The sequence below is a fragment of the Arachis hypogaea genome, chromosome 19, assembly GCF_003086295.3.
Source record: "Arachis hypogaea cultivar Tifrunner chromosome 19, arahy.Tifrunner.gnm2.J5K5, whole genome shotgun sequence".
Classification (NCBI taxonomy): Eukaryota; Viridiplantae; Streptophyta; class Magnoliopsida; order Fabales; family Fabaceae; genus Arachis; species Arachis hypogaea.
Window position 1 is genome coordinate 54,236,969 of NC_092054.1, and position 11,124 is coordinate 54,248,092.

At 35.4% G+C, this 11,124-nt stretch overlaps 1 protein-coding gene across 9 annotated transcripts; it reads left to right on the forward strand.

The window, feature by feature from the left end:
• Nucleotides 1-5,613: 5,613 nt before the first annotated feature.
• Nucleotides 5,614-10,589, forward strand: LOC112779941 (L-Ala-D/L-amino acid epimerase). Of its 9 annotated transcripts, none has more exons than XM_072227124.1 (13): nt 5,614-5,818; nt 5,945-6,134; nt 6,518-6,855; nt 7,154-7,223; nt 7,306-7,416; nt 7,726-7,912; nt 8,029-8,304; nt 8,743-8,819; nt 9,068-9,342; nt 9,457-9,522; nt 9,661-9,715; nt 9,952-10,058; nt 10,244-10,589. In XM_072227124.1, the coding sequence occupies exons 3-6, from the start codon at nt 6,553-6,555 to the stop codon at nt 7,773-7,775; spliced, it is 534 nt and encodes a 177-aa protein (XP_072083225.1). In that variant the 5' UTR covers nt 5,614-5,818; nt 5,945-6,134; nt 6,518-6,552; the 3' UTR covers nt 7,776-7,912; nt 8,029-8,304; nt 8,743-8,819; nt 9,068-9,342; nt 9,457-9,522; nt 9,661-9,715; nt 9,952-10,058; nt 10,244-10,589. The 9 variants fall into 9 exon arrangements, with proteins under 9 accessions (XP_072083225.1, XP_072083226.1, XP_072083223.1 ...); XM_072227125.1 differs by having other exon boundaries at nt 9,966-10,058; XM_072227122.1 differs by having other exon boundaries at nt 7,306-7,378; nt 7,808-7,912.
• The last annotated feature ends 535 nt before the right edge of the window (nt 10,590-11,124 follow it).

Here is an 11,124-nt window from a genome sequence, read left to right on the forward strand (position 1 = left end):
GAAAAATACTCAATGCATGAAAATTTTGGATCAAAACAATTGATGCATGCAAGAACACTTTGAATGTTAAGATGAACACCAAGAACACTTTGAATGTCAAGATGAACACCAAGAACTTATTTTTGAAAATTTTTAAGAAAAGAAAAACATGCAAGACACCAAACTTAGAAATTTTCAATGTTGAGACATTAATAATTCAAAAATGCATATGAGAAACAAGAAAAGACACAAAACAAGAAAATATGAAGATCAAACAAGAAGACTTACCAAGAACAACTTGAAGATCATGAAGAATGCAATGCATGAATTTTTGAATAATTGACTCTAGACTCAAATAAGAAACATCAAATTTTTAGTTTTTATGATTTTATAAAATTTTTTTGTATATTTTTTTCGAAAATTTTTTTGAAAAGGAAAATAAGGATTTCAAAATTTTTAATAGGAATTCCAGGAATATTGCAATGTTAGTCTAAAACTCCGGTCCAGGAATTAGACATGGCTTACTAGCCAGCCAAGCTTTCAGTGAAAGCTCCGGTCCAAAACACTAGACATGGCCAATGGCCAGCCAAGCTTCAGCATACATAGTTCAAGCATGTGAAGAAGAAGCCTCAGTCCAAAAGAATTTAGACATGGCTTTACAGCCAGCCAGGATTCAACATATCCCATGAAATTCCAGAATTCCTTCTTAAAAATTCTGAAGAACATAGAATAATTTATTTTTTTTATTTTTTTTGAAAATTTTTTCGAAAATAAAAAGAATAAAAACAAAAACTTAAAATTAAAATAAAATTACCTAATCTAAGCAACAAGATGAACCGTCAGTTGTCCTCGAACAATCCCCGGCAACGGCGCCAAAAACTTGGTGCACAAAATTGCGATCATCAACAATGGCGCCAAAGACTTGGTGCTCTCAAACATGAATCACACTTTGTCACAACTTCGCACAACTAACCAGCAAGTGCACTGGGTCGTCCAAGTAATAAACCTTACGTGAGTAAGGGTCGATCCCACGGAGATTGTCGGCTTGAAGCAAGCTATGGTCACCTTGTAAATCTCAGTCAGGCGGGTTCAGATGGTTATAGAGAATTGATAATTAAAACATAATTAAAATATAAACTAGGATAGAGATACTTATGTAATTCATTAGTGAGAATTTCAGATAAGCATATAGAGATGCTTTCGTTCCTCCTGAACCTCTGCTTTCCTGCAGTCTTCATCCAATCATTCATACTCCTTTCCATGGCAAGCTGTATGTTGGGCATCACCGTTGTCAATGGCTACATCTCGTCCCCTCAATGAAAATGGTCCAATGCGCTGTCATTGCATGGTTAATCATCTGTCAGTTCTCGATCATACTGGAATAGGATTCAGTGATCCTTTTGCATCTGTCACTACGCCTAGCACTCGCGAGTTTGAAGCTCGTCACAGCCACCCCTTCCCAGATCCTACTCAGAATACCACAGACAAGGTTTAGACTTTTCGGATCTCAGGAATGGCCGTCCATAGGTTCTAACTTATACCACAAAGATTCTAATATCTCAGACTCGGTACCCTGTATTAGATACCTAAGAGATACTCATTCTATCTCATCTTCATGTAGAACGGAAGTGGTTGTCAGGCACGCGTTCATAGGTGAGAATGGTGATGAGCGTCACATAATCATCACATTCATCATGTTCTTGGGTACGAATGAATATCTTAAAATAGGAATAAGCTTGAATTGAATAGAAAAACAATAGTACTTTGCATTAATTCATTAGGAACAGCAGAGCTCTACACCTTAATCTATGGTGTGTAGAAACTCTTACCGTTGAAAATACATAAGTGATAATGGTCCAGGCTTGGCCGAATGGCCAGCCCCCATAAAGGTCTAAGATAGCATAAAACTGATCAAAAGATGTAAATACAATAGTAAAAAGTTCTATTTATACTAGACTAGCTACTAGAGTTACAGAAATGAGTAAATGATGCAGAAATCCACTTCCGGGCCCACTTGGTGTGTACTTGGGCTGAGCATTGAAGCTTTCACATGTAGAGGTCTTCCTTGGAGTTAAATGCCAGTTTGTAACCTGTTTCTGGCGTTTAACTCTACTTTGCAACCTGTTTCTGGCATTTAACTCCAGAATAGGGCAGAGAGCTGGCGTTGAATGCCAGTTTGCATCGTCTAAACTTGGGAAAAGTATGAACTATTATATATTGCTGGAAATCCCTGGATGTCTACTTTCCAACGCAATTAAGAGCGCGCCATTTGGAGTTTTATAGCTCCAGAAAATCCACTTTGAGTGCAGGAAGGTCAGAATCCAACAGCATCTGCAGTCCTTCTTCAACCTCTGAATATGATTTTTGCTCAAGTCCCTCAATTTCAGCCAGAAAATACTTGAAATCACAGAAAAACACACAAACTCATAGTAAAGTCCAGAAATGTGAATTTTATTTAAAAAATAATAAAAATATACTAAAAACTAACTAAATCATACTAAAAACTATGTAAAAATAATGCCAAAAAGCGTATAAATTATTCGCTCATCAGAAGCTAATGCTGCTGCAACTCTGCAAGCTGTGTAGAGATTGGGCCAACTGGTCGGAATGGAAATGGCAATGGGAATGGCGAAGGGAATGCTAATGATAATGCTGAAGGAAACGGTGATAACACGGGTGGAGTTCTGATGACCTTGGCGACGTTTTTCAAGGTTCATCCACAACTTTCCGAGGATCCACAAATCCTGTTGAAGCGGACCCCTGGTTCCAAGCTATGGAGCGTGCTTTACAGGCGTAGCATGTTCCTCTCAATCAATATGTAGAGTTTTCCGCTTATCAGCTAGCGGGAGAGGCCCAACCTTGGTGGCAAGCTGAGTGTTGTTTGCTATAGCTTCAGAACACTGACATTCCATGGGAGGTGTTCCAAACTGCTTTCTATAAGAAATAATTCCCTGAGTCTACAAGGGAAGCAAAGGAGATGGAGCTAATGCAGCTGAAGCAAGGTTCCATGTCTGTGGCAGAGTACACAAACAAGTTTGAAGAGTGATGTGTGGACTTTTGTTGATATAGAATTTTCTCAATTGAATGAATTCTCGTTGTAAGTATAGTTCTACACCAACAAAGAATTCTCACATGCAAAAATTTTAGTTGTCACATGTACAAACCCCAAATAAAAAGTAACCGGAGTATTTGAACTCCGGGTCGTCTCAAAAGGAATTGCAATGAAGTGTTTAATTATTGGCTTTGAAGATTCAAGGGGGGTTTGGTTTGGTGAAAGGGCAAAAAATTAAATGTGCAAGAAAGGTAAATCAAGCAAGCAATTAAAGAAAGCAATTAGTAAAGAGAGACATTCATGGCAAGAATTGAGATCATAGGCTTTCTATCCTAGTCATACAATGATTAATTCATCTTATTTAGTCAACTCTAACAACCGAAAGAAGGTATCATGTCATCTTCATATAGGGAGAATGTCAAACAAGACTAATTAATCATGTCACAAATATAAACAAGAATTTATCTCATTACGTCATCCTCGATGATGGAAGAAGGTATCATATTATCTTCACACTCGAAGAAAGTCTAACAAGACTAGCTAATCTCCATCCAAAAGTCCTAATCAATCCACTAAGTGAATTTAGCAAGAGATTAGAGTTAATGGAATCAATATTGGCTAACAACTCTAGATCACCAACATGGGTTGGGTTTTCATGACTCAAGATTGTCTAATTACTCTTTCCAAGCAAAGAATGCTCAAGATCTACTCTAAAGCCCAACCAAGCATTTTGTCAAACACTTGGTGGGTGTACAAGGAAAGCATAATAAATGTACAAGAATAATAAAATTTAACAACTATCAATAGCAAGGAAAATAAGATCATAACTCAAATCATCAACAAAAGAACATCAAACATTAAATTGCATTAAAAGGGATCCAAATCCAACAAGAGTATCCATGAACATAAAAGAAGCATAAAAGTAAAATTAACACTACAAACCATAAAATTAACACTACAAGCCATGTGCGCGTGCGCGTCGATTGGCAAATTCTTCATCCGCGCGGACGCGGCATGTACACGTGCGCGTCTCTATGTGAAACCACTTTTGCGCGTGCGCCCATTGATGCATTTCCAATCTTTGTTTCTTCATGCATTCTCCACTTTGCATGCTTTTTTCCTCATTTCTTCCATCCAATACTTGCCTTATGAACCTGAAATCACTCAACAAACACATCAAGGCATCGAATGGAATTAAAGTGAATCAAAATCACCAATTTAGGGCCTAAAAAGCATGTTTTTACACTTAAACACAATTCATGGGAGAATTACAAAACCATGCTATTTCATTGAATAAATGTGGGAAAAGGTGGTAAAATCCCCTAAAATAAGCACAAGATAAATCACGAAATCGGGGTTTATCAAATCTCCCCACACTTAAACTAAGCATGTCCTCATGCTAAAATCAAGAAGGAAGCAAAGGGTATTAACATTTATTCAATGCAACTAACTAAATGCAATCTATCTATATGCAATCTATCTACATGAATGCATCCACTTGGTCAAAATAAATCAATTTCTAAGAATACATATACAAACACAAGGGCTAAGGCAATAGTAATCACTCAACCCATAATTGAATTAAATTATTAAAAAGATTTTACAAACTTGCAAGAAAAGAGATGATCATGGGTGGAAACATGTAATTGAGCAATCGAACCCTCACCGGATGTGTATCCGCTCTAGTCGCTCAAGTGTATGGGGTTGATTCACTCAATTCTCCCCTAATCATGCTTTTCAAGATTTGTTTTTCATCTAACAATCAACAATTACTTTATGCATGCATACAAATATCATGAGGGTTTTCTCATAGGTTGTAATGGGGCTACGGTCAAGGTAGGATGCATATGGTCAAGTGAGCTTGAAATTTGAATCTTTGATTAATTTAAACTTTCCACCTAACCTATGACAACCTATACAATTCTAAACAAACCTAACTATCAATTCTTCACTTTTTCACACACTCATGCACTCTCTTTTGATCACCACCCATATGCATTGACTTTTATTGAACTTTGCTTTGGGGCATTTTGTCCCCTTTTTATTGCAATTCTTTGTCTTTCTTTTTCTATTTCCATTATTTATTTTCTTTTTTTCTTTTTTTTCATTACTTTTTTTTCATTATTATCTTTTTTTTTTCTTTTCAAACTAAAATATATTCAAGAACATCAATGCATATGGTTTACACATGATTAATACATGAGTATGTACCCAATTCCCAAGATTTCCAACACAAATACAAAATATACTTTTATCTCTACCTAATGTTCCCAACTCTCCCAAAATCAAATAATGAACACTCTCACTAGCCTAACACTACTAGAAAATTAGTTATTACAGACGGATATTTCCGACGAATTTTTTCCACGGAAATACAGACGGAATTTCAGAGGAATTTTTTGTCGGAAAATAAAAAAAATGAATTAGTATAAATTACGGACGGAAAAGAGAATCCGTCGATAATTTTGTCGGAAAATTTAATTTTTTTTAGTGAGAAATTATTACAGACGGATTTTCTGTCTGTAATTTAAAACTTTCCGTCGAAAATTTTGATTTAAACCTAATTTAACCCGAGTGTCTCCACCTTCATTCACACTCCACACAAGCTTCTTCCTCTCTCTGTCGCACTAACAGCTTCTTCTCTCCGTCGCATGAGCTTTTTCCGCCGTTTGCGTCGCACGAGCTTCTCCGCCGCTGCTATCGTCGCATCTGCTCCCTTCATTGCCGTCGTCACAGAACTCTCTACGCCTTCGCTCTTGTCGCATTTACTCCCTTAGTGAATTTCAGGTATACTCTGATTTTGTGATTCTAGTGCTTAGGGTTCAATTTTTCTGTGCCAATTTTAGGTTTATCAATTTTCCTTAGCAGTTTCTATCTTCTTGTCGCTGTTGATGCTGATTGAGCTTGTTGTAGGTTTATCAATTATTTTATTATCAGCGAAGAAAGAGATTTTTGGTCGGTCATTTCTGTAGCGATTCGTGAAACTCGGTGGAAACTCGGTGGTTGTTGTTGAATGGCGAAGCTTGGAATGATAGTTGACTCCGTTGGTAACTTCTTCTCCGGCAGAGACCAGCTTCCCTAGTGTGACCCTGACATCGTCGCTGTAAGCCTTTTCTTTTTCTCGATTCCATTTTCTTCATTCAGAATTGATATCAACTTGTAATTTCTTGTTATCTATTGGTCGTGATTTCAGTATTGATGTTTAGGTCAAAATCAAGTTAGCGCTTGCAATAGGTTTATGGTTTAGATACAAATCAATCACATATCTTTTGTTACTTTAGTTAAAGAGGAAGAATTGCAGCTTCTATAAAACAATTCCCTGTTATGATGGATCATTGTGTAACAATTAAAGCTATAGCTTGGAGCATGATATGTTTCATTCACAAAAGAAATTGTTGATAACAATTGAAACCTCCTTGTCTTTTTATTGCTCCTTTGCTGCTTTATTCTCTAAAATCATGGTTTCTTCTTCTGCACCTGCAACAGCAGCAGCGGCCATCACTTTTGGCTTCAAGAATTTGATGGAAACTTTCACTGTTGATGTGTACAGAGCAGAGAACAGGCCACTGAACGTGCCCTTGATTGCACCTTTTACCATTGCATCATCAAGGTTGGAGATGGTAGAGAACGTGGCCGTTAGAATTGAGCTCAGCAATGGCTCTGTGGGTTGGGGTGAGGCACCAATTCTGCCTTTTGTTACTGCTGAGGACCAGAAAACTGCCATGGCCAAGGCTTCTGAGGCATGTGCCTTTCTCAGGAGATGTCCTTCACTGACACTGGGTTCCATGTTGGAGGACATTGGCAATTCTGATGAGTTCTTCAAGGTTACAACAATTTCTTCTCAAATTTCTTAATTCTTCATATATATACTGTGGCAGAATATCATTATTTTATTTTCTTTTCTTGTCCTCTGTTATGGTAATATGATTGATTGATTGATTTCTCTTGAAACATTTCTATAATTATAATGTGAGATCGAGACAAGGTAGAAAAGAATTATGTCTTTTAGCATTGTATTTGCAGTTACCAAACAAGCAATTTTGTGATTCTTATTTTTGTTTTCAGTTGTGTCTAAGTTAAGCTTCTTGTTGAGTATTTGAAACTTAGTTGTTGTTTGTTAAGGTGGCTGCACCTCTGGAGACATTGGGGAGGGCTGCAGCTGAACTAAGAATCATGAAAAGAACTCGCATTGGTAAAATAAATTTGCAACCTAGCATGATGAAATGATGCGGTGCTTCATTGTTTATGTTAATGTATCTCATGTTCAATTGCAGGTATGGATTTGCAATTTGATATGGTGGAGGTTGATGCTTTTGTCAAACAGCCAGATGGTTTACTCTTTAGTTGGTATGAATGTTTTCAGTGCTACTGCCGCTTAATGCACGGTATTGTGAGTTCTTGTCATAGCCGTTTATCAAGTTTTCGATTATGGTCCTAATCAGGAATGTGCTTCAGCATTAGCTATAAACTAATACCAAATTTTTGTTTGTTTATTTAGTTGTACTTATTAGCAAATGCGCTCTTGTGATGAATAATGAACAATGTTTGCATCCTTGAATCAGAGATCATTATTAAGCAAATCTTTCCTTTGCATGGTGTTTTTTCACTTACATATCCATTAATTTTTACTTTAGATTCTGCATTACTTGAACATGACACAAAGTTGGAGCATCACTTTCTTAATTCATTTTCAGGATTCAGTTTGGCTGGACTTGAACATGACACAAAACACATACTTGAATGATTAATGACTTCAGACTTCTTTATTACATTTAGGTCAGAGAATTTAGTAGTGCTCCCTGCTTTCTTCATTGCGGTCATACTATGGGCTATTATGTTTTCTCAGTTCTGGAAACGGAAAAATGCTTCACTTTTAGCCAGGTAATATCTTTTACATAGTATGTCTTGCTTCTCTCGGGATCAGCACATTCAATTTGATATGAACGCCTTCGCTTTTTGCGAATCTTCACACATTTCTCTGTGGTCTGGTGTTGTAGGTGGCCTATTACCTATGGAAATGCAGTTGATGAAGAATACAAGGTTGTTGGCATGAAGGGTAATGCTCAACCCGGATAGAACCCAATGGACCTCATAAAATTACTCGAGGCTCATAGAGTGAAGCGAAAGAAAGTGTTCACGAAATATGAGTGGTTTAATCATCTCTTGCGAATCAGGAACGATGCACTCATTATCATCAGCATAATATGCCTCCAGTTACCATTTGAGTTGGCATATGCTCATCTTTATGAAGTTCTTAATAAAGATATAATTAAGTAAGAATCCAGGTCGTTCTTTTCATGCTTCTACTTTTTAGTGTTAATCTATTGTTCTCTTATTCAACTTCTTAATTCTTTCTTTGAGTTGTTCTGTATTACTTCAATAATTCTTGGTTGTTTCCTTATAACTACTAAGATGACTCTCTTGTCAAATATAAGACAAGAAAAAAAATATTAATAACTTAATATTTTTTATATTGACATTTATTTGATCACTTTTAAATTTTTATATATGATGTATTTTTACACTTTAATTTTTATTATTAAATATTGCTAAATATTTTACAAATATTTATTTTTAAATGTTTAAATAACACGATTGTAATTTCATGCTTCCTATGTTGCCTTCAAATACAAATAAAATGAAACGAAATGAAACAAAAAGTAATCAAACTGCTTGACTAAAAACTTAATCCACAAACAACAATATTTCAGGTGGGGATTTAAATTCCACGTGTGATGTAGAGAAGCCCCAACCATTCCAAAATATATGTTATATGTGCCCCCCTGAGGTACAAATGCATACTTGCCATATTGTCTATGTATATATAATAATGTCACTCCTATTTTTGATTAATAAACGAAAAGTTGTTATATATATATATATATATATATATATATATATATATATATATATATATATATATATATATATTACATAAATTCAAGAAATGTGAGTATAATTTACTTTTTAATTTTGACAAGGACATGGAGACTTACTATATGTTTCATTTGCTATACTTTCATCTATTTTGATTAGATGTGGCCAAACATTTTCAAGAAAGCCAAAGAAGGAGGGCTAAATGTGATTCAGACTTATGTCTTTTGGAATATTCATGAACTAGTACAAGGCCAAGCAATCATGTCTAAAGTGTTTTAGTACCAAGTTTGTGTAAGATCATTTATTCTTTTAAGTAGGCTAATTAATGCTAATAGATTAGTGTTTCTTATCCTATTGCAGTTCAATTTTGAAGGAGACTATGATTAGTTTAAGGAGCTTGCGCATTCCCACCTGCATTCGCTATGTCTGCTCTGGTATAAATGCTTTTGTCTGCCTTCCTTTTGTATTCTCTTTTCGTTTAAATGGCCCTTAGTTTAACTATCTTTTATTAAACATTGTTATTGACAACTTAATTCCTACATATTCAGAACAACATTATGGAAATCAGGATAGATGCTTTGAAGCTACTAGCAATGATGAAGTGGCATGTCCCGGTAACCTCTATTTCCCTTTCTATTTTCTGTATTCTCTCTTTGAGTTCTTCATTAACTTACCCTCACTGCACATTCTTCTCGTCTCACGATCTGATCTCGTGGCTCCTAACACTGTTACGGACTTTGTTTTCTTGTCAGATTCAATTTGAGACAATAATCACTTCCGTCATTTCAAAGATCGAACGCAGACATGGTAATCCTTTTGTTTCCTCACAATCCTGCACTTCGATATTTATTTTAGGCTTCTCTATCAGCTACAATTTTGATATGTGCATGTAATTTGAATCTGTGATCTGGCTTTACATTTACATGGACTTCGTGTTGTGTAATTGTACACACTTGCCTTATAATTGAGATCTATTCATGGTGAGGTTTGTATTTGAATGTTCTTCAAGATTACTATTGGATCTTCTATTAATTATTTAGTAGTTCTGTGAAGACAGCATACATCTCCAAATTTATCTGAAGATAGAAAGTTATGAGAAGACAGCTTACCTCTCCAAATTTTCTGGATATAAATTGTAGCATTTCTCAAGGTGATAAACTCTTTTCTTGTTAAATGTGTATGGATTTGTCTCTGTATTAGTCTTGCTGCTTTGGCTAAGACTTCAGCTCTTCGTGCATCTAATTCGGCTTTTGTTATCCTCCTTCACTTTTTCTTAATCCTATAAAACATTGCTAGGCTTCTGAAATCTGTCCATGTCATGTTTTTTGATACCAGGGAACTGCATATGCTCAGTCCAATGCAAACAAATCAAAGAAGAACAAGTAGATGAACAAATACTTTCAAATTTCAGCCACACAAGAGTCTATCATAGAGTGAAGAATCATGTAACTCAGATTAGATTGGACAGTTTAAATTTTAAAGAGAGCATGAGGAAATAGTTTTAAAATTTAGGCTGAAAGTCCTGCCCTTCTCTTTTGTAGTTTAAAAGAATTTTTGGGGTATTTTTTTATTGAGACAGTGAGATATTGGATAATGGTGTTAAAAAATAACACCCAATTTTATAGGTATCATGTAATGAATATTATGTTTATTTATGTGATTTTTGGCTTTCTTTTTTTTCAATTTACAGTGTGTTTGATAGAGTAAATTTAGAAAACAAATATAAAGTATTTATTTTGCAATAGAAAAATTTAAAAAAAAATTATTTTACCTTACAGGCGGATTTTCTGTCTGTATTCAGAGTGTGAGATGATTTTTTAAGGTTTAAATTACAGACGAAAAATCTGTCGAAAAATCTGTCTGTAATTATCGACGGAAAATCTGTCAAAAAATTTGTCTGTAATTACAGACGGAAAATCCGTTGGAAAATCCGTCTGTAATTACCGACGGAAAATCCGTCTTAAAGTTCGACGGCTCAGGGAAATGGATGGAGAATTTACAGAGGGAAAATCCGTCGGTAACTAGTAAAAATCCGTCAGTAATTTTCCGACGGAAAAAAATTCGTCGGTAAATAATTTCCGACGAGGCTTTTACAGAGGGACAAAATCCGTCGGTAATTTCGTCGGTAACTAAAAATCCGTCTGTAATAAAGATTAAATCTGTCTGTAAATCTGTCTGTATTAATCCATTTTCTAGTTGTGTAAGCTAATCAAAGA